The sequence below is a fragment of the Juglans regia genome, chromosome 16 (assembly GCF_001411555.2).
Source record: "Juglans regia cultivar Chandler chromosome 16, Walnut 2.0, whole genome shotgun sequence".
NCBI lineage: Eukaryota > Viridiplantae > Streptophyta > Magnoliopsida > Fagales > Juglandaceae > Juglans > Juglans regia.
Window position 1 is genome coordinate 13,785,226 of NC_049916.1, and position 24,497 is coordinate 13,809,722.

A 24,497-nucleotide genomic window follows, 5' to 3' on the forward strand; every position below is an offset into this window, starting at 1 on the left:
CTTTTTCAAATCTCAAAATAAAAATAACATTATAACAATATTTTATTCAACTTTTAACAAAACATCTCATCTCATCTCATCTGAACTGCGTAATCAAATGGGGTCTTAATCTAGCTTGTTATTGATGAAAAGATCATCATATCATGCATCACTTATGGTTTAGTTAGTGAAAATTTAAGGACTTTGTTAGGCATGATTAAGTGTTGGGATGTACTTAATAAATAGTCAAAATTTCATTTAGGCATGCATTTATATGGGTCAATAGTTGAAATTTCATTTAGGCATCAACTAAGTGCATGCCACGGGTTGAGTGTGATTAAGCTAAGTATACTTTGATATTTAAAATTCTAAGGGAATAGATGGTCTTAGAATATGCAAAATATGATGTCTATGAATTTTGGTTAAGTTTGGAGTTCATTTACAAATAGCAAAATTTTGGGCCTTAGTAGCAATATTTGAAAGTTTAGGGGTATTTTTGTAATTTTTCATTATATTGAAAATTTTCTCCTTTAAATTAGTATAGATCCTAACTTAGTATGATTTTTATGACAGCCACTATCACACCTCTAACTTCAGACAGTCTGTAAGTTGGCCTCTTACTTACACTTTGATGATTATTTATGATTTATTGATAAATGTTATATTCATATTATAGTTGTCATTTTTTTAGCATGAAATTTCATATCATTTGTTCCAGTTAGTATATTTTTGACATTTTTAGCATTTTTGCATACAACTATTTATTTTTTAAACTTGCCATATACATGCATATCATGAAAATCATTTTTAAAAGCATAACATGAAAAATATATTCATCACGATCCCAAAGGTAAGATGGGGAAGTATCCTAATGGAACTCCTCTATCCACTCTGGAGTGATTAAATATGGAGTGATAACATTTGTGTTGACGAAGAACGATCAACAGTGTACGAATGAATTCTTTTTAAATAACGCCGAAGTGAAGTTATATGTTACGTTGACAATAATAAGGAGATTCTATCTCCCACTTCATGTTTGAATTTATACCTTACTGTTTGGACCTTGTTAAGTAAGGCAACATCTCTCTACGGTGAACTTGAATTATTGGGATATTTAGTTCATTATGGCCTGAAAATTTTATAAATCATAATTTTCCGCTGCAATTATTACATACTATGATGCATTACATATTATCTATGATGAAAGGTAATATATAACCATATGTTGCATGTTCCGACACTCAAAGTCTTGTTATATCCTAAGCAGAGGTTAGGGGCATCACACATGTTTTGATTGAAACACTTAAATCAAACGAGAACAAATCGAAACAATTTGGAATGGTCAAAATTTGACCCAAAACAGATCAACTCATCAAACTGTGCCGGTTATTGACCTGGTATAGAAAGTCTCGACCGCTCTGGTCAGAACAGAACGAAATTAGAAACTTTGTTCAAAGGCACACAAGAACCAATACTCTTTTGACTTCAACACCGATTTTTTTCACATGATTTTTCCTTGACAAGGTTTTAATGAGACGTATTTCTTCTATATGATCATACAAGGATTCTAACCCTTGGAATTCTTATCCATTCATATATGAACTCTTGGAATTCCTATTCATGTACTTTTTTAGAATTTCCAAGTCCATGGAAATTCGTGTCACCATTTTATAGTTCTTATCCTTCAATGTAAAAGTGAATCTCGAGGATCATATGTAATACATAAGTAATTTGAGATAAATGATATCAAGTTCCTGAAGACCTAGATTCATATATTACAATCTTTCAATTCTCTTACTATTTCTCTTTAATTTTACATAGTTTCTTGTAATTGTTTTTCTCTTACTATTTGACATGTACTTTTGATCGGCATCATGTTAGAGATCAAGAAAGAATCAAGATTGCACAAACAAATCTTCACGCAGTTCATGGGACCATGAAGACACCAGCCTACAGTTTCCAAAACAAATTACGATGTCAAATTTAGAACATTCGCAATCGATGAGTACCATGGGCTCTTGCTTACCTCTTTGACTATAAATTTATCCACAAAACTCTGTGGTGGGAGCAGCCATTCTGAAAAATAGAGCGAGCAATCACCGTCATTGGTTCGAATGAAAGGATCATCTGGAAGCAACAAAACAATGTACATCCATAGTTGAGAACAAAAAAAAGTTATTGGCTGATACGACAATTAGTAAGGCAAAATTCATTGCATTTTCACCATAAAGAAAATTCTAAACCTGATGCTCCTACAAGTACCCTGTGTGTAACAAAGGTCTGCAAATATTTAAGATAAAAGCAAGTATTCAATAAGACTTTTAACACTGATGCACCCTAAAAATTTCAAAATTAATAATTTAACATCAAAGTCCTTTCTAACTACCCCACAGTCCAATGCATATTCTTATAATCAACCACAAAGAACCACAAGATACATGGACAAAAATGTATGCATCTTGAAACACCACATTCAAGTAATTTGTAATGATATGCGATATCACCTGCAGTTGAATATTACCTCCTCGTTATATATTGGTGAAAATATAATATTAAAAAGCAACTAATCATGAAACATTACCTGCCAGACAGAAGGCATGTACTCACGGTAAGGAAGTTGCAGAGATGTACTGCTCATGCTTCTTGAATTTGAGGTATCCAATTTCCCCAAATTCCTGCCAGCACATAGAACAATAAATCAAGAACCTAAAGCAGAATGAAGACTTGCAAAGGAAAAGTGGCCTACAAATTAGCCATCGCTGTCACGAAACCAAGAACAGACATAGAGATCACACTTTTCTATCATTCAAGAACGACACTTTCTCCACTTGGTCCTTTTAGGACAAGAATTAGCAAAAGCTAATATAAAGGCATATAAACCAGTCTGTCAAAGTTAGAGAAAGACTAAATAAAATTCCCAGCAGCTCTTTATGTACCATCCAAGGGCGGCCCAAGCCACATATAGGACTAGTAAGGTTACAATTGGAGTCCTTTGAAGTGCATAATAAAGGGCAAGAAACTTTCCTTCCCAAACAATGTAGAAACCCAGTCACCACTTTCGAAGGATTCATGACTCATTTCCTACTCCTTCCTAGTAATTTCCTAGATACTTATCGACTTCTTATCTGTATTTTCTTAAGCCCACATGGCAAAACCAAAAATTGAATTTTAAAATTATAGCTACAAACCCCCAAGTCTCATCCTCGACTTTCTGGCAAGCTTAGATTGTTGTCACAACACCAACTTTATTAAGGGGGTAAAATAGCAATTTTCGTAATTTTCTCTGCATCACTATTATTATTTCTGCAGGTTTATTCGATGGGCTTTAAAGAGGTATAAGAAAACTAGTTTATTATGCAAGAAAAACACCCAATCCATGTCCTAATAGGAATAGTAAATAAAATGCAAGAAAAACTGGGAATCCTTGTACAATGATTCCTCTTGATCAAACAGATCTGCCACCCCCAAATTTTTATGTATAAAGCCTTAAATTCAGGATACCTTTTCCTCAAATTATGCTGCCAGCTTTTTCCTAAAGAATAGGAAGTTGTCTAAAAGTCTATCATAGGGAAACTCAATTCCTATTAGGAATAGGAATGCCATTTTGCTGCCAGCCCTATCTTTTAGGACAAATCATAGATTTAGGACTCTTCTTCCAATACTTGTCAGAACTCTAGGAGTTTATCCAAATTAATTTTCCAAGGAAATCAAGTCTTTTGAGGAGTTAAAAATCTTATTTTTGTCAGCCCTGATGTATCCCAACAAACCCTAGCATTTTTTAGGAGTAAGATAAATTTTGAAAAGTGATACATGAATTCACTTTTCATGTATACAGGAATTATACATGAATTCACATATCTAACAAAAGGGGGAAAGAGGTATAAAATTCTGAAAATGAGAAATAGAAAAGGGAGCACCATGATGGGCTTATGTCCACTGATAAAAGGTGGTTAAACACAAAACTTTAACTCTGACACGATCTTTCACTATCCTCAAAGCCACACAGGTTTCTTTCCCTCGAGATGCACCATAAGATGCACAATTGAACCATCTTGCACAATCAAACATACTGATAGTGGCTAAACTGTCCATTCCAAAGTGCTAACAACTCACCACCTTTGAAGGCATCACCCACTTAGTACCAAGCAATTGAAGAATATGCTCCATGCTAGCAAACTGATAATGTAAAAGTAGGCGATCCCCAGCCTCTTCATTTCTTCTACACGTGCAACACTGGTTGACCGCTATCATGTCCAATGCCTCTTAATTTTATCCAGGTTAAGGACTTTCCTTAGAGCCGCTTTCCAAATGTAAAAAGATGCCCTTGGAGAAACCCTATCTTCCAAATAAGCATCCATGGAAAACGATCCTTGGAGTGATTACATAGCACTTCACAGTAAGACTTCACTTAAAAGAAGTCTCTCCTAGATAGGTTCTAAAGCAACTTATTAACACCATTTTGTTCCACCATATGTGCATAAAACTTGTCAAAGAATGATGAAAAAGGGTCAACCTCCCATTCATTAGCCTAGCTAGTGAATATGACACCCCATGAGCTGAATCATGTCAAGGAGTATAGAGGTCGGCCACATATGCCTACTTCATGCAAGCGATTCTATAACTGGAAAAGTACTTCTCAAGGATTGATCCCCACATCAAATTTCATTCAAAAGCATATCTTTGAGTCCTTGCTCACTGTAAATATAGTATACCGGGAGAAATCATCCCACTCTCTTCTGATGTTCTTCTGAAGACCAACCCCTTAAAGACTCATTTACCTCAAGAGAACACCAATCTCTTCCCATACTCTCCATAGGCTCTCCCGTTCATAGGAATACCGCCAAAGCCACTTCCCCATAAAAGCCTGATGAAAGACCATTAAATTTCTCACCCATAGCCCACCACCTTCAACTAGCATGCAAACCTTAGCACATTTCTTCAAAAAACAATGGACCTTGATGTCTTCCCCAACCCTTTGACCGCATGCTACGTTACCTTCTTTCCTTATTTAGCTTTCATATTTTGTATATATATATATATGCTTCCTTATTTAGATAGCAGATGTTCCTTACTTAGACAGATTTTGTACATAGTCCTAGTTTGCTTAGACAGATTTAATTGCTGTAATTTAGGCTTGATTCTAGCCTTGTATCTTGCACAGTTGTGCCTATATAATGAAAGGAAATCCTCACAAAGGAGGTATTCAATCCAGTTGACACCCTCCCTCATAAAAAATCTCATTGTATCTTTTCCAAACAGTTGGCCACTCCTACAATTTTATGTTAAAGAGTTACGTATCAAAATATTTATGAAAATTCATGATTTTATATGAAGAGCTATGCATCAAAATATGTATGAAAATTCATGATTTTATATGAAGAGCTATGCATCAAAATATTTATGAAATTTCATGATTTTATGTGAGGAAACATGTGTCATTACAGTCTATGAAAGAGTACAATTTCATTTGAAATCTATGATATGATAAGGCACTATTTCATTTGAAACTATGATATGATAAGACAAAATATAACAAGAAAGAATGCATGTATGATTATGAAGTATGATTGTTAATATACGTAACGGCTGATATGAAGATGGTACCATATGTTTAAAGGGCATATTGCATTGCTAAGATGTGCATGCTGGTAGTACACCCAACGTGTCTTTCTTATGTATAGATTCCACAACCTGTGGTCATGGGCAAAATTGGAATCTATTAAGATTTGCTAACCCTAACTCAGAGATCAACAGTGGGTACCGGCCTATGACAAGTAAAAGAAAAGTTAAGGCATTTCATGCACAGATCAGATTCATGTTCATGTTCATGTTCTTTACGTATGTAACTATGAGTATGCATGTTTCCAAGAAACCCTATGTTAATATTATGTTTAATGTATGATGTGCTACTTATTGAGTATTCAACACATTTTTGTATGTTTTTATATTTTAACCTCCCCCGATGAGGTGAGGATCTTTATGAAGATTGACTTGCAGACAAAACTTGGCCCAGGGAGGCGAGGCAGAGGCCTAGGCAGTTTATAACATGCTTATTTTTATTATTTTCAGTTTAATAAGTTATTCTTGATAAGTACATGACATTTGATTCATTGTAATAAGTGCTTTCGCAGACTCTCTTTTAGATTTTAAGCATTTTAACAAAGATTGACTTTATAAATTTATAGAATCTTTTGTATTTGGTGCTTCATTAAGAAGAAAAATTTTCAAGTCAAAAGTCGAAAAATGACTTTGACTTGAAAATGACTTCATTCATAACCCTAGGGGAACGGGGTGTTACATCCAACCAGTTAGATGCCTCCATGTTTTTAATAATGTAGTCCCATAAAACATTGGTTTTGAAGGGAGCTCCAAGGGAAGCCCAAGAGATGGTATGCAAATGAAGAGTCTACACCCCAAGACGTCCACCAAACTAGATACATTCTACACATTGCCAACGAGGAGTAATTCGGACTTTGCCACGTTTACCTTCAACCCAGACATCTACCTAACATTTTCTTATGAAGGACCCTAAACCCTATTCCTTCACCCTAGCCACAATTCCCACTTACTTCTGCCCCTTTTAAGCCCCCAAAAGTCAAGGAATCTCCTAAAACGCAGTGCTTCTCCTCTCCTAACAGATATCCTATGAACAGCCTCCCTTTTGTCATTCAAATGAGCTTTCTTCAAGCTTTGTAATTCCTTCCATCAAATTTCAAGTTTAGATATCTAGTAACCTTCTAATAGATTGTTACATCTTTCTTGGATGGTTTTGTCATGAAAATCAGTAACAGCTCTCCAGCTCTTGAGGAATTGCCAGTCTTGCAGAATACATCAATCATATACCCTTAAGGGTGCGGTAACTATTCTATTCTTGCTTGAAAAGTGCTATTACATTATTATGCTACGTATGATCCTTCATTGAAAGCCCATTTCATGTACCAAAGCTATGATAATAAGCAAGTTGCCTGTGAATACCATGACGTATACTGAATGTTATGATATGGCACATGAAATACTTGTTATATGTCACACATGTTTAATATGAATGTCATATTAGCTCATGTCAGCTTATAAGTCAAGAGAAAATCATAGTTATGTGAATGAATGTGAAGCATCAAATGATGGCCATAACTTATAAGAGATGCATGGTACCCATGCAAAGTTAAGGGTGGATGTGCAAGCCACACTGAAGGACAGTTGCCTGAAGGTATGGTAACATATGGTCAACCAAAGAGAAATTAATTTACAAGAACAAGAATATTTAGCTATCGCCCCTATGCTCATAGGTTGTGGGATCGGTGCACAACCTTACACACAAGAGTTAACGCATGTTGGCCATAAAGAAACCTAAAGATAAGTTTGATTCATGCAAAGAACATGTTGTTTGTCTATTCATTCTTAGACATGATGAACATGTTATTAGTGTATTCATTAATTGTCATATGTGTGATATGTTGATTGTTTATTAATTATGAAATCCATAGCAGAAGCCCCTTGGAGAACTTTGATACTCAAAGAATAACAGTTGGAGTATAACTAAGTGCCTGTTTGGTGAATAAGTGAGCTAGGGAGAGTAACGAATGAGCAAGTGTAAAGAACGGGCGAGCAATGGGCTGAGTAAAGCATTGGGTGAGCAAAGATAGACAGTGTTCGAAACACGTACCACGAGCAAAACAATAAGAGTCCGAGCAGGTATCCGGAACACCTTCATCGCCCTACCTTCCATCCAAGCTAAAGCTCGGAGTTATTCCCACGTTGTGTTGAGAAGCCGAGCAAATGGTTGGAAATATGCTTCCCCATAACTCTCGGTAGAGGCTAGAGCAAATGCTCTAGAGTACATTAGTCATACTTGGGAAAACATTAAGGAGTGCTCGGAAGTCACTTAACCCAACCAAATGCTCGAAAGTAGGCAAGGTAGTTGCTCGGTATTCCATCAAACAACGTCTTTTTGAGATGATGCACGCACAAATGAGATGGAGTCACAAACTCCACCAACACACATCCCACCCTAACACTTAGGAGTTGGCATCAAACAATTTTTCGCCACTTGGGTGACATTCCCAAGTGATAGGAATGAGCTTCATTCCTTTCCTTGGCCAAGAAAATGCTTGGGAGTACGTTAGTCATGCTTGGGAACACATTAAGGAGTGCTCAGAAGTCAATTAACCTGACCAAATACTTGGAAGCATGCAAGGTAGTCACTTGGTATTCCATCAAATGGCGTCGTATGGAGATGATGCACACACAGGTCAAAGGGAATCACGAACTCTACCAACACACACATCCCACCCTGACACTTCGTAGTTGGTGTCAGATATTTTTTCACCATGTAGGTGACATTCACAACTAGTAGGAATAAGCTTCATTCCTTTCCTTGGCCAAGCAAATGCTCGTGAGTACGTTAGTCATGCTTGGGAACACATTAAGGAGTGCTCAGAAGTGACTTAACCCGACCAAATACTCGGAAGCATGCAAGGTATTCACTCAGTATTCCATCAAACGGTGTTGTTTTGAGATGATGCATGCATAGGTCAGAGGCAGTCATGGACTCCACCAACATATGCATCCCACCCTGACACTTCGCAATTGCGTCACACTTTTTTGCACTGTGGGTGACATTCACAAGTGGTAGGAATGAGCTTCATTCTCCTTAGTCGAGCTCCTAACTCACGTCTAAGCACGTCCTTTCCTTCTCTGTCTCCCTTTCATCTAGCGTACACCCGGACTAATGATTACCTACCAATCAAGGAACCAACCCGCAACGAGTAAAACTGTGCACTCATGAAGATGACTTCCTTTTATCCTATGCCACTCAATCTCTCTCTCATCTATTCTAATCTCCAAAGAGAAGGCAAAACTATAACTCTGCAAGTTGAGATCTACTTTCACCCACGCGGACTACCAGAATCATCATCAACGAGCAACTCAGTAAGAACTCACTGATAAGGTAGGTTCTTCTCTACGAAAACGCTAGCTAATGACTATGAGAATGTCGTGTTACAATCTACTACGTCTTCGCCCCATTCTTTTGATATTTTTCTGCATGCATTATACCCCACTATAATTTTTTTTGGCACCAGGTTGAGAACAACATTCTGACTAATCCCAGGGGTGCATTGGCCCTTGGCAAGGAGTGTCCAGCAGTGTACCTCGGGTAATTCAAGGGGAAAATTCTCCAATCCGATAGCACCTAGAGATTTTTTGCACCCAAGAGGACTCGAACCTTAAAATTCGAGGGAGCATACCACCAAGACCAAGTCCTTTACCACTTGGGCCAACCCCTAGGGAGCATATGGGTTGGCTCAAGCGGTAAAGGCCGAAACCTGAAGGAAGCATACCATCAACACTTTACCAATTGATATGTATGTTGTTCCTTTGCAATGTATGCTTCAATGCACATGTTCCAATGGTAAAACATAAGCTAAATTACATTTGTTGAATGAAGTGCTATTTGCTAAGTGGAACAAATATTGGAGGAAAGCTATTTAAGCAGTCACATCGAGCTTAAGTAATATAATTTATATTTGATTGTGTCTAGATATCATATCAACTCATCATATTTCTCTTTATGAAAACTTTGACCTTTATCTTACAGACCTTGCTCGGTAAATCAATATCATATGATAATTTTCAGATTATTTGAAGCCAAAGAATGGAACAAATATTGGAGAAAAGCTATTCACTGTCTGAGTGTATTCTGTATAATGTGGAGCTGAATTATGACATACAACATGTAATACTTCAAATTTGAAACTAGGAGGTTTGTCAACAGTTCAATTAAAATTAATTTGAAATGTAATTACTGATTCATTTAGTCATGTTCTGGATGATCATTTAATAAACTTCTTTTTTAAGACTTAATTGATACTGAAGTTGTTCATTCGATCAATTACCAAAGGGTAATCCCCACATCTAGATCTGGAGCTTGGATCTAGGATAATGACCCTTGACCACAAAAAAAAAATCTACTTATGTGAAGAATCATTATCATTTGACCTTTGGGAACAAAAAATTAAGAACTTTCACACAAAAGGAAAGTAAGATTGGAACTCACATTCCCATGTGCTTGGGCTTTTGCCTATTCTTTCGACCAATATAATTTTGTTTACTGATAAGAAAAGGATTGGAACTGGCATAATCAGAACTTTTGGCCTTTCGGGGACTCACCGTTTGGTCTCCATGGAATATCTATCTCCAAAAATGGTAGCTTTTGTAGCTATGACAAGCATGGGATGCAACAGCAGAAGCTTTCTAATCTCCTGAACTACAGTTTCTGACACAGTCTGAAGAGAGGGGGTTTTCCTTCAAATCAAACAATATAATCAGCAAGATCAGGTACGATCTAAGAATCTCGTAACAAATCAGATTTACACCGACAATTATTAAATTTACAGCACATATTGTACCAACTTAACATAATAAAAGTCAAATGCATATATGTGAGGATGATTGCTACTTGGGTGTAGGGGTGTAAGTTAATCGGTCTGGACTGGAAAACCCGACCGGACCGAATGGTTTGGTCTCGACCCAACATTTTCGGTCTGGTCCATATATATCTTAATAGTTTTGGTTTTCGGTTAGTCTCAAGGTGTATTTTTTTGGACCGGATCAGACTGACCGAAGTATATATATATATATATATAGTTTTTTTAAAAGAAATTTATATATATTATTTTATATGGTAGTTATATAAGTTAATTATGTAATTTTCATCTAACCTATCACCATTGACCATATGTATTTGGACTTTGGATGATATTGCATTTTTTAATTTCATTTTCTCTATTTTTTTTTTTTTTTTGTAACTTTATTATTTTTTATAAGATATCTATTTTTGTGACTTTATTATGAGAATTGCTAATTTTCATGGATGGATATGAGTAATTTCGATAATTTTCCCAACTTATTTTAGGCTATTTTCAAGCTATAAATGTGAAACTAAAGATAAATAGTTTATATTCAAAACCGCAAACATTGTAGGATTTTTGTATTGATGGGCCGAAAATAGTAAAAATACACATTAGAAGTGATTTTGGGCTTTTTGTATGTTTGACCCATTTTACATTGGCCTGGACCGAATGGACTAAGTGGATCAATTACACCCCTACTTGGATGTATGAGGAACAGAAAACCAAAACGAAATTAATGTCACTATATCAATGAGAAAATGACAAATTATTTATTCAAAATCTAACTCCTTTTATTGTCCAGCTCCACTTTTGTACCAATCTAAGATCAAGCTTGTTTCAACCGAGAGCTATACCGAACTTTGCATGAATTATACATACAATCTGGATGGATGCTTGGGTTTGGCAATGAATTGTATCTTGGATGTGGATTTGGAGGGCCCAGTGCAAAATTTCTTTTTTGTCTCTCAAAATTGGCTTCAAATTGGTTTTGAGTTTCAAATCTAAAGCCAAAAGTCCAATTTCACAATAAAACTAAGAATCTGTGATCCCAAACCTTAGCCGTTTCATGCATCTCTCAAACAGCACCTCCCATGTCTCTCGAAACAATATATCAGTGTTAGAATGGATAATTTTACTTTGATTTTTGTGTTTTGCTTTATTTGGTTTACTGGAAAGTCTATTTTAGTGGGTTTTCTTTGTTGCACGAAAATAGAGGAACAGATAATGAAGACAGTTTTCGCTTACTGAGGTGCAGAAAAGTTTTAGTTTCTTCGACTGGTGGAACTTCAGTTTGCTGTGGTGTGAAGCTGACTCGTGTGTGGTGGAACTTCAGTTTTCGCTTACTGTTTCAGTGACTTTCAGTTGTTTGTATTTTATATATTCGTTTTGTCATCTACCGTGTGCTTGACAGAGTGTTTGTGAGGTTTGGGTTGTCTTTTTTTTAACCTTTGATTGTTCACAAGCAGTTCTTGTCTTCCAGTGTGTTCCTCCTGGCAGCAATTATAGCAACAAGAAGAAAAGGGAAGCCTGAGAAAGGAGGACCTCAGTTCACTTAAAACTCTTTCTAAATCAGTAAAAAGCCTCTCACTTCATATCTGTGTTGTCAGTGACAGATCCATAAATTCATCTTGGGCGAAATCAAGTCCCTTAACTCCACCCCCCTGCAGTAGTTCACATTAAGACAATCTGTATACACTACTCTAGGCGGTGGTAGTTCCTAAGCCTAAAATAATGTAGTTTTAGGTTGGATATATTTTTTATATTTAAATAAGACTTTTAAAACAGAATAAAAGACTAGACGAAGCCCAAGTACACAGGACGTATACAAGAATGAGCACCTAACTAGAGTTAATAAAAATAGATACAAGGTATTCCTGAATATTAAGCCCATTGTGGCTTTGGTATAGTGGTTCCGATATCTATAAATAGAGGCAATAACAATCATTTGGTAATGTACTTGAAATTCTCCACCTTTTCAAGGTGAAGGCATGGGGTTCAAAACATTAAAAGTATTGCACTTTGTGAGATATAATATTCTTTTTTTGATTGATAAAAAGAACAGGTAACATGCATGTGGCATATTTGATAAAAAGCTTTTCTTGAAGTTAGCACCAGGGCTCCTGGCATTGGAGATCAATTTTATGAGTTTGATTTATAAGCACCAACTAGGCATATCAAATGGTTTTTCCTACATTATACGGACACAAGGAGTGAAGCTCCAGGGAAAGCAAGCATAAAGATCAAATTATTCAAAGGTATGGTCTAGATTTGATGTGGGTCATAGTTGGAATCCTACAAAGTCTATGTGCTTAGTATGATAACCAAAAAGCCAAACTAGGGAAAAAATATGGTTGCAGGAAAATTATAAATTGACTGATAACAAATCCATAGAAGCCAAAACAATTCATAACAAGGAAAAAAATCAAAGACTCGACTGAAGTATCAGTCACCTAACTGCTCTTGTTACCTGTTAGTAGCCCCTAATGGCATGAATGTTGAGGCACGATCTATCCAATGGAAAGCTCCAATACTGGTATGAAAGGGATCCAAATTTAGATATTATCAATTAAACAAAATCAATCTATTTTCAGATCCAATTGCACTAAAACCAACATAACTTCACATTGGATATCATGCTAAGGGTAAGAAGCATACAATGTAATTTCAAAAGGTTAAAGTTTCTTATTAATACATTAGAAGTATGAAAAGATAGTCTGTGTTTCTCATTTCTCTCATATTTAAGATCAACAACAAATCCCAGAAGAACAAGTGCAGGTAAGAAGTAGACAGCTGCAATTATTTCCCTTTTAAAGCTTGGCTTAAAGAAGGCCATCCATCTTCTTTTAGCACAGGACCTATCCCATCCCCATTCGCATCACACTCTATAACAAAGGTTTTAGAAGAATCAGGCAATGCCAACACTGGAGGATTAGTGACAGCAACCTTCAGTCTTTAAAATGTTCCAATGAAAGGGGTCCTTCTTGAGAAAGGCAGTCAAGGGGGCAGCAATCATTCCGTAATCTTTGATAAACTTCCGATAATAGCAAGTAAGCCCAAGAAATCCCCGCAAGGATTTCACACTCCCAGGGCAGAGCCATTTCACCATAACTTCAATCTTAGAGGCATCAGCTTTAACACCATCTTGAGATATACTATGGCCCAAGTACTCTATCTCAAAGTATACATATTTTTGCACTTGGACTGTTTAGCATATAATTGATGGTCCTATAAGGTCTGCAACACAGATTGCAAATGCATTAGATGAGCCTCTAGACTCTTGATGTATACCAAATATCATAAAACAAAACAATAACAAACTTTCTCAAGAAAGGCCTGAAAACTTCATTCATGAGGCCTTGAAAGGTGGAAGGTGCATTTGTTAAACCAAAAGGCATAACCAAAAATTCATAGTGGCCTTCATGAGTGCGAAAAGCTGTCTTGGAAATGTCCTCCTCTCCTTCATTCTAATCTGGTGGTAACCAAAATGCAAGTCCAGCTTACAGAAAATTGTAGCTCCTTGTAACTCGTCCAAGAGCTCATTCACCACTGGAATAGGATACTTATCCTTCACTGTAACCTGGTTCAAAACACTGTAATCGATACACATATGCCACATACCATTAGCCTTTCTCACCAACAAGATAGGAGATGAAAATGGTGACTGACTAGGCCTTATCACTTCAGTTGCTAAGAGCTCTTTCACTATTTTTTCAATTTCAGTCTTCTGGTAATATGGGTGACAATAAGGTCTCACAAAAACTGGTTGATCTAGGCTGGAATCGGAAATGGAAAGAAGGAATATGTGATTTGGTGATCTTGAACTCTTTGAGGGCGTAAACTCTTAGGTTCCTCAAAAACCTTGGTAAAGTTTGTTAATAGAGTAGTAATTTCAGCCTGCTCTTTAGGAGTGGCACTTCTGTTAAGCTCATAAGCTGTAAAAAAATTCCCAATTTAGGAACCTTAGTAACCTCCTTTTCATGAATCAACTCCCCATTATTAGTGTGGAGTCCTTCTAAGACTACATACTGTTGTTATAGGGAAACTTCATTGTCATCTGCACAAAATCCCAGACTATGGTACCCAATGATCTTAACCATTGGACTCCTAACACCACAATCACAAACCCCCAATGATAAGATAAAGCAATCAGTAGAAAAGTTCATACCTTGCACCCTGAAGTTTGTATCGGTACATTTTCCCTCACTACATAAGGTTTCTCCATTTGCCACCTTCGTTTATAAGTTGTCTTCGAGATGGATAACTGACATCGAGTAGCTACTAAGATATCCAAAAAATTATGGGTACTCCCAACATCTATCAAAATACTAACCCATTGATTCTATATCCTTCCCAAAACTCATTGTTCTCGGGTTAGGAAACACTACATAATGTAAGGAAATTTCAGCCAACTCTATCAATTCTTCATTGATTGTGTTATGCCCAATTCCTCAATCATCTATTCCTGCTCCAACTCTTCTTGTGTGAGGAACGCACCGGCGTAAGAAGACAGACCACCTTCCAAGGGCAAAGGAAAGGTGAAGGAGTCTTTCCTTGGCAAGTGGAAGGCAAAGATGATCCTCCCTCATTCGTTTAGTGAAAAATGAGGAGGCAAGGTCTGCAGACTGCATCTAACCAAAAGAAAGGACGAGCGGCACCACATAGAAAGCTTCACAGACACATCTGAGCGCAGGTGTAACAATTTTCACTTTGTGCCGAGCAAGCAAGTATGGAGGCGAGAAAGGTTGGTGCAAAAGGCAAGAAACAGGAGTTGAAGAGGCTAGTAGCTCGGTTGAACAACAAGCAACGGTCAAGGACAAGACCCATGAGGATGTATGAGCTTTCCGGGATAACATGAAAATACTCATAAGGCAGCAATATCATACGCAGAAGCCTACACTCCACCTGAGAGGTCAGATCAGGAGTGAGTCTGCAAAAAAGATTATGGTCCTGCAGGCCATATCGTATGAATCTCCAAATGTATGGTCCATTGCTACATGGGTAACCCGTACTTAGGGAAGGAATCCGGATTGGACACATGGCAAGCCGCAAGAATGTGCATGCCTTGTGTAACACCCCAATAGAAAGCCCAAACCACGTGGCCTATACTCCAAAAGAACTAGTCAATGATACAATTGGAGCCCCATTGGAACCTTATAAAGAGCAAGAACTTCTCCTTCTCAAGCAATGTGGGATTTCATATACCACCTACCCTTATCCATATCATATGAGGTATCACAATCTACCCCCCTTAAATTCCCGACGTCCTCGTCGGGCCTGTCCATTGTAGGTAGCATGACTCAAGTCCCACATATCTGGTTGGGATAATCTCTGATACCATTTGTAACGGCTCAATAGAAGACCCAAACCACATGGCCGATACTCCAAAAGGACTAGTCAATGATAAAATTGGAGCCACATTGGAACCTTATAAAGAACAAGAACTTCTCCTTCCAAAGCAATGTGGGATCTCATACACCACCTACTCTTATCCATATCATATGGGGTACCACACCTTGTCCCGTCAGTCTGTCTCTATCATCCTGCAAAGGGACGACCAAGACTAAAGGGCTCCTATTCAAGGACATAAGAAGTTAGAAGGACACCTAACGATCCCAGCCTATAAATGGCTTAAAGTAAAAGTCAAAATCTCAATTTTGAGATCTCAAGCATTGGAGTTTTTTAGAATCGACGTCTTCAAAGAGAGCAAGTGACTTCAAGAGAGTAACGGGAAGAGTAGTGTCAGCGTTGCCGTAGTATTTTATATATTGTGAGGTAGGTTAGCTTCTAAGATAGTTATGAGAATATGGGGTGAATGTTGTGGGAATGTTAAGGTTTAACTTTGCATATTCTGTAACTTTTCCCTTTCTGCTCATGAAAATAATATACATCTCCTTCATTATATTTATGGATTATCTTTACTCTGTGATTTGAGAGTCCCTACACTCGCAGCACCATTCCTATGACACGTTGCCACGACTTTCATATAGGAAGTAAGAGTCCACGTGATAATCGAGGTGAGATGATTTCGTATTGGCCTCACTTGATAGACGAATTGAGAGATTCCCAAGGCATAACATGTGTGGTGTCTTCAAGTCGGTGATTGGGTAGACGTGTCCCTAGGGAAAAAAGTATACTTCATGCTTAGAGGGTGATTCCTCGTCATGCATGAATATTTGTTCACAGATCTTTTACATGAAATTTTGCATTACATCTTTGTTACGGAGATGTGATTTGGGAAGATTTATTGTATTTTTGGTGATAATTTTATTTATAGCTAGATTATATATATATGTGTCAATTAGGCTGTAAATACTTACCTTGTATGGTATATTAGTGGTTGGTAGACGCATAGAATCTGGTGACAATCTTGTATATTCTCTTCTATATAATGAAAGTAAACCCTCAGTAAAGGGCCTCAGACCAATTGACATGGTATCAGAGCCCCCACTTTGATTTCCGTCTTTGTGGTCTTAATCCCTGGTGTGCGATTTCAGTTGTTGGTGGGAGGAAATTTTTTCCCTCTGTTTTCACAAGTTTTTTTCTTGCTCTTGGTGTTCTCGATTGGGAGTCGGTGCTTTATGTGGTGATCAACTTTGTGGGTTTAATATTTTGGTGGTTGTCGGCAATTTTTTGTTGAATTGTGAGTATCGTTTTGTTGTAGACTCCTTTTGGTGGTTTTGCATGGTGGCTAGGTAGCTGTGTGACAATCGGCTCTGTGTGTGGTAATCGGCAATTTCTGTGGGTGACTGTGTGGTGGTCGACTACTCCTGGTGTGGCCGATGAAGGTGCTGGTTGTCTCTTTCTAGGGTGTCGTCAATTCTGGGAAGGCACTTTAAGAGCATTGGCATTGGCTTCATCAAAAGCCTAGACAAATGTAAAATATGATGAATTTCATCAAAAGAGAGCTGCATTGGATTAGCCAAAGAGATAAATGTGAAATTTTGGGCTACAGTAAATGTATAGGTTTTTTCAAATTTGAAGAGCTACTGTTCACTCATCAAATCTATTTTTTATTCACTTTTAATCTCCAATGATCTTTTTTATTCACATTTAATCTCCAATTGTCTTATAATAATAATGTAAGAATCAAATTAAATTATTAATTAACATATATTAGTGTAATTATAAAATATGAAAAATAAAATATTATTATTAAAAAAATAATATTATATTATTATTTTGATAAATTCAATAGCTAATTCAATGTAGAGTTATGGATAAGAAAGTTTTAGATATATGGAAAACAAATTTGAAGATGAATTTGATGAGTCCAATGCTAGTGCTCTAACTAGGGCAATCTGGTTGCATGACTTGGGCCTATTAACATTTGGGCTCTTCCTTATTCTCATTTGGATTTGGACCTGAATTGGGTTGGGCTTGCTGTTTATTTTTCTTGGGCTTATTATTCGGGAGTTATTTTGCTAGTTATTGTCGTGATTGCCTGAGTATTTTTTGGTTGGGATTATTGCTATTTTTTAAGTGGTTTTCATCATGTCTATTGAGAATACTATTATTCGATTTATCGGAAATAATTTTCCTAAGTGAGAATTTCAATTTAAAATGTTTTTGAAATAGAAAGAATTATCAAATCATATTGATAGTTCTGATAAACTTCCCAGTTATGAAGAGGAATTTGCACAATGGGAGGTCAAGGATGCTAAGGTGGTCTTCTGGTTATTGGGGACGATTAAGCCCCATCTTGTAACAAATGTTCGTTGTTTTACTACAACTCAGGCTATGTGGGGACTATCTCCATATTTATCACAAAGATCACATCGCTCGAAAGTTCCAATTGGAGTTAGAAATTAGCAATTACAGTCAAGGTAATTTGACCATTGAACAATTTTATTCTGGTTTTATTAATCTTTGGAGCGATTATTCTGCAATTGTTCATGCTAAGGTCCCCCCCTCAGTGGCACTAGCGGCTCTTCAAGTGGTTCATGCTGAGTCAACACGATCAATTTCTGATGAAGCTTCGGCCTCAATTTGAGCCTGTCCGGGCCGCTTATTGAACCGTAAATACGGTTCCTTCTTTGGATATTTGTTTGGGAGATTTATTGCGTGAAGAAAAGCGGTTATCCACTCAGATGAGTATGACTCTCAAGAAGGTCTCTTCAAAGCTGTTGATGTCGCCTATGCAGCACAAGGGAGAAGGATGAACAAGTTGCAGTGTTTCGGTTGCAAGAAGTTTGATCACATTGCTCGCAATTGTCCTAAGAAAGTTTGTAACTATTGTAAGAAAGAAGGTCATATCATCAAGGACTGTCGGATGTGGCCTCAAAATCGCCAATACCAAGCTCTTCAGGATGTTGTTCTGTCATCTTCTTCCGTTGCACCTCGCACCGTAAGCTCTTAATCATCCAAGCAATGGCTCAGCAATTGATTGTGTCTGTTTTTACTGCTTTAGGCCTGCAAGGTACGAGTACTAACTCAACTTCTTGGATTGTTGATTCAGATGCTTCTAATCATATGACTGGTAGTGCAACGGGGCTCCATGGTGTTAGTAAGTATGGGGGCACGCAAAACATTCAAATTGTCGATGACAGTACTCTTCTTATCACTGTTGTTGGTAATTTGGGCTCTTCTTTTCGCAATGTTTTTGTCTCTTCTGGATTATCTACCAATTTGATTTGAGTTGGACAATTGGTGGATAATAACTATGATGTTCATTTTTCTCGTAGTAGTTGTCTTGTGCAGGATTAGATGTCGAGGAAGGTGATTGCGAAGGGGCCTAATGTGGGACGTTTGTTTCCTTTACAATTTTCTATTCCTAATATTGTTTATCTTGCTTGTACAGCTACTATCAATAATAGTAAGGTCTGACATAAGAAATTGTGTCACCCTAATTGTATTGTCTTGACTCATCTTATGAAACATGGTTTATTAGGTAATAAAGATTCATTTTCTTCTTATAATATATCTTTTGATTGTGCTACTTGTCGACTTGGTAATAGTAAGACTACATTTTCCTGCGCATGGAAGTCGTGCTTCTACATGTTTTGAGATTGTGCAAACTGATGTTTGGAATGTGAGTCCTGTTATTTCTCATCAATAAACGTTGCAAAATATTGATATGGACAATGAGAAATAACAGGTACTTTCCATCCTAGTGGAAGTACTTTGATTTCTCATTTGTTATATGCGGATGACATTCTGATTTTTGCTAATAGGGGCAAGTCATCAATTTGGAATCTTATGGGAGTATTGCACAAGTATGAAGTGATGTCTAGTCAATTGATTAATCCGAGCAAGTCGTCCATGTTTTTTTCATCCTCTATTTTGGATGGCCGGAAAAATGAATTGAAGGTTATTTCGGGATTTGAGGAAGGAACTTGGCCGTGTACATATTTGGGCATCCCTCTAATTGTAGGGAGAATGACAATCCGAGTGTTCGATTTGCTCTTGACAAAAATTCAAAAAAAGTTGGCTGGATGGAAGAGTAAGATTCTTTCCTTTGGAGGTAAAATTGTTCTACTCAAACATGTTTTGAATAGTATGCCTATACACATGCTTTTGGTTTTGAATTTACCAAAAGGCGTGATATCGGGGATAAAGAGGATTTTCTCAAATTTTCTATGGGGTTTCCTCATTGGAAAACAAAAAAAGAAGGTGGATCTCTTGGAGTAAAATTTGTGTGCCGGTGGAAGAGGGTGGGTTGGGTATTTCGGATTTGCATGAGGTTCAATCATCCTTATGAAGTCTGCATGAAAGTTAATGATAAATCGATGTGGTCAAATTTTTTCATTACCAAATACGTTGGTAATTCTCATCTCTATTCAATGACGAATCTTAACAAAGGGTCTGGCTTCTGGAAAGGGATAATGGAGCTCATGCCATAGGTGTTGAATAATTCACGGTGGATCATTCGGAAAGGCCATGTGAGTTTCTGGATGGATAACTAGGTAGGGGAGCGACCGTTAATCACTTATCTTCTTATTATTGGTGATTTGAAATTGCAAGTGGCGAACATTCTTACATGTACGGGACCGAACCTTCATGCACTGCGGGAGAAAGTTCCGGAAGAAATTGTAACGTTGATTTGTGATGCTGGATTCAAGCTACGTTCAGGGGTAGACAGGTGCGTATGGAAGCCGACAACCAGTGGAGAGTTCACTACTAAATCCGCTTGGAGTTTGATCCGACAGCATGGTGAAATATGCTCCTGGAAAAAATGGCTAAAGAATTGGCTTCCAAAGAAGTGGTCTTTCTTTGTTTGTCGAGCTAAGAGGAAGGCAATTCCGGTGGATAACATTATTCAACAGTTAGGCATTCCTATTATTTCTAAGTGTGAGTGTTGTGTTTAGCCACAAATGGAGTCTTTGAATCACATTTTATGCGGGGGTGGAGGAGCTCAAAAAATCTGGAAATTTCTTGCCGAATGAGAGTTCCACAGATCCAGAATTGGGAGGGAATGATGAGTTTCTAGTGGCAACGAGCGTCCATGTCCACGCAAGTTGGCTGGCTTCAAGGGGTGCTTCCGATTGCTATTTCATGGGCATTATGAGGGCTCGATGGGTGGAAAGAATGGGAGGTATGGAATTTAATCCTGATGTTATTATTCGATCTGTTAAAATGTCAATTAGAGAATTGTCGAGTAAGATGGAGAAATTTCAGTCCATAAGCATCCATGGGAGGACGGTCCTGGAGGACTTAGCATGCCCAGTTCTTCTGGTTGCTACAAAGACTTAAACTTATTGCATGGTGTCCACCGGCGAGAGGGCGAGTAAAAGTGAATGTAGATGGCGGATCTTGCGGTAATTCGGGAGACTCAGGTGGAGGTGGCATTATTTGAAATTCTCAAGGTGGAGTGGTGGCGGGGTTTGCTCATTCATATGGGCATGCTACTAACAACATTGCTGAATGTAAAGCTCTACTTGAGCTTCGATTATATAAGCAATTGGGCTTGAGAGACATTTTGGTCGAGTCAAATTCAATGGTCATAGTTGGATGTTGGCTACGGGAGTGCAAATATTGGTTTCTTTGGAATTTTTGGGAGGAAATTGTAGCCATTGTTGGGGAGTTAAATGTGCACTTTCGGCACATGTTTTGAGAAGCTAATATGGTGGCTGATTTTTTAGCTAAGCAAGGGTCACACGGGGATCATTTTCAGTTTGAAGACAATACTTCCATTCAAGGCCCTATCCGGGGAATTATTCGTATGGACAAACTTAGCATTCTGTATCTTAGACGAGGGTGATGTATTGGTTTTGGGGGGTATTTTGTTGGGCTTTTAGGGGTTTTTTTACCTTTGGGCTCCTTGTTCTCAGGGGTTATATTTTTTGGTATTCTTCCGCCATAAGTGAGGGCTTTCTTGATAAAAATTGGGAAGGGATTACTCTTGTAAATGTGACCTCGGCTCTTCTTTTAAAAGAAAAAATCTAATCCACGAGCACCATTTCACCTGAAACCCTCACCTCCCAAACAAATAAAGTAGGAACTTCCAATTAACATGATCATATGCCTTCTCAATGTCTAATTTGCATAGAAATCCCCAGTTGTTCAGATTTTAGTATACTGTCTAGACATTCATTAGCAATGAGAACTGAATCCAGAATTTGTCTACCTTTCACAAATGCATTTTGGGGTTTTGTAATAATTCTCCCCAGGCCTCCCCTAGGCGATTTGCGAGCACATTCGATAAGATTTTATACACCCCATTCACGTGGTTAATACGCCAATAATCCTTCACCTCCAATGCCCCAAACTTCTTGGAAATAAGTGCAATAAATGTGGCATTGAGACTTTTTTCAAACTTCCCAACCGAAAAGCATTCATGCAACACTCTCATTCAGGGGTTTGTTTGGATTAAGAAATACTCTCAATGCATCTCATCTTGTATCTGTTGGGGTATATGTGGAGATTGGTTTTGGAACTGAAATAGTGTTTGCTGAAGTTGGCTCGACTGTTGGCTCAAGCCAAGGTTCGCTCGATATCGAGCGAAGGCAAATCAGAGAGTTCGCTCGAGTATCGCTCGACACTCCGCTCGAGCGAGACACAAACCCTAGTGTTCGCTTGACACTCTGCTCGAGCCAATGTTCATTTGGTTATTCGCTCGAGTCACGCTCGATAGTCCGCTAGAGCGATGTACGCAGTTTTTGCCACTTAGGGTTTCCAACGCCACTCACTATATATATGTCATATTAGACTTATGTTGGACCATCTGAAGCATATTTTGAGAGAGAATAATTGTCTTGTAAGTACATATTGTGTGAGAGAGCAAAAAGCCCTAGAGAGTGTGAGTTGAGATTGAGTGATTGTAATCTCCTCTGAATAATAAGATTTCTGCATCTCTGTGAATGTAGGCAATTTGCCGAACCACGTATATTGTGTGTCTTGTTCTTGATTGCGTTGCTTTTAACTTTATTTACCATCGTTGGTGTGTGTGCTTTGCATAGTATTTCACAACAACTGGTATCAAGAGCCAAGGTTCGATCTGAAGGAGAATGATGGCTGGAGATAAAGTAAACGCACCCGGGATCGAGAAGTTTGACGGCACTGATTTTGGATACTGGAATATACAGATTGAGGATTATCTCTCTGGGAAGAGGCTCCACCTTCTATTGTTGGGAAAGAAGCCGGAGAGCATGGCTGATGCTGAGTGGACCCTGTTAGATCGACAGGTTCTAGGTCTTATTCGGCTGACTTTGTCCATAACAGTGGCACACAATGTCAGTAAGGAGAGAACCACGATATATCTCATGGCGACTTTGTCAGGTATGTATGAAAAGCCGTCTACGAATAATAAGATGCACTTGATGAAGAAATTGTTCAATCTGAAGATGTCTAAAGGTATGTCTGTAGCCCAACACTTGAATGAATTCAATACGATCACAAATCAACTGTCTTCTATAGAGATTGAGTTTGATGATGAGATCAGAGCATTGATTATGTTGGCATCACTGCCAAATAGTTAGGAGTCCATGAAGATGGCTATGAGTAGTTCAACCGGCAAGGCAAAACTGAACTACGATGACAGACGTGACATGGTGCTCACTGAAGAGGTACGTAGGAGAGACATGGGTGAGTCCTCGGGTTCAGGATCTATCCTGATTGTTGACAATAGGGGCAGAGGACATGGCAGGTCAAGCTCCAAGGGCAGGGGAAATAGCAAGATGAGATATGGGCAACAGATCACGTGCAGGAGTTGTGGCAAGCCGGGCTACATCAAAAGAAACTGCAGGAATCAAGAAAGTTCTGATGATGATGCTGTGAATGTAGTGGCAGAAGAAATTCATGATGCCTTACTTCTTACAGTGCACAGTCCAATTGATGATTGGGTGTTGGATTCAGGGTCTTCATTCCATAGCACTTCATATCGAGAAATCATGCAGAATTATGTTGCTGGTGATTTTGGGAAGATGTATGCGGCTGATGGAGAGGCATTGGATGTAGTGGGAGTGGGTGATGTGCATATCACACTTCCAAACAGGAGCATATGGACTTTACAGCAAGTCAGACATGTTCCAAATCTAAAGAAAAACCTGATCTCTGTGGGACAACTTGGTTACAGCAGTTTTGCAGTAATATTCTCTAGAGAAGCTTGGAAGATCACTAAGGGTGCGTTGGTCCTAGCGCATAGTAAAAGATCTAATTCTTTGTATTTGACATCAAGATCCAGTGATGTGCAGGGAAATACAAGAGTGCAAAAAGACAGGCTTGATCGCGCGAAACATGTGAGGAACCAAAAGGGAGTCAGCTTTGCCGTTCCTCATGAAAGCCTAGGAAAGTTAGCTAAGGTTGCCAAGATCGGTTCGATACCGGATACTCCTAGTGCAGTGGGAGTTGTGAGTCGCCCTAAGGGCGATGTATGTGGAAGACTAAAGTCAGGCTTGACTTCAGTGCGTTTTCTAGCTTGAAGACGGGAGCTGTGAGCTGCAGAGATGATAGGGCTTGGCTGGAAACAGTGGCTGGCATGTAGAGACCCAGTCTCCAAGTAGGGGATTGTTGAGGTATATGTGGAGACTGGTTTTAGAGTTGAAATAGTGTTTGCTAAAGTTAGCTCGACTGTTGGCTCAACTGTTGGCTGGAGCCAAGGTTCGCTCAACATCGCTCAACAGACCGCTCGAGCTAAGGCAAGTCAGAGAGTTCACTCGACACTCCGCTCGAGCG

The 24,497-nt window shown here is 38.2% G+C and overlaps 1 protein-coding gene across 5 annotated transcripts in view; it reads right to left on the reverse strand.

The window, feature by feature from the left end:
* Window positions 1–1,642: 1,642 nt before the first annotated feature.
* The window catches only part of LOC108998148 (DNA repair protein XRCC2 homolog), a 32,455-nt gene continuing 9,600 nt past the window's right edge, over window positions 1,643–24,497 (reverse strand). For 2 of the 5 annotated variants that reach the window (XM_018974623.2, XM_018974620.2), the window contains exons 5-10: window positions 12,856–12,918; window positions 10,147–10,281; window positions 2,561–2,654; window positions 2,223–2,259; window positions 2,006–2,106; window positions 1,643–1,929 (exon numbers count right to left, since the gene is read on the reverse strand). In XM_018974623.2, the coding sequence (XP_018830168.1) occupies window positions 1,906–1,929; window positions 2,006–2,106; window positions 2,223–2,259; window positions 2,561–2,654; window positions 10,147–10,281; window positions 12,856–12,918 (454 nt within the window). In that variant the 3' untranslated portion in view covers window positions 1,643–1,905. Of the gene's footprint in view, window positions 1,930–2,005; window positions 2,107–2,203; window positions 2,260–2,560; window positions 2,655–10,146; window positions 10,282–12,855; window positions 12,919–24,497 lie in introns of those variants that run through there. The other 3 variants (XM_018974626.2, XM_018974624.2, XM_018974625.2) reach the window with 3 other exon arrangements.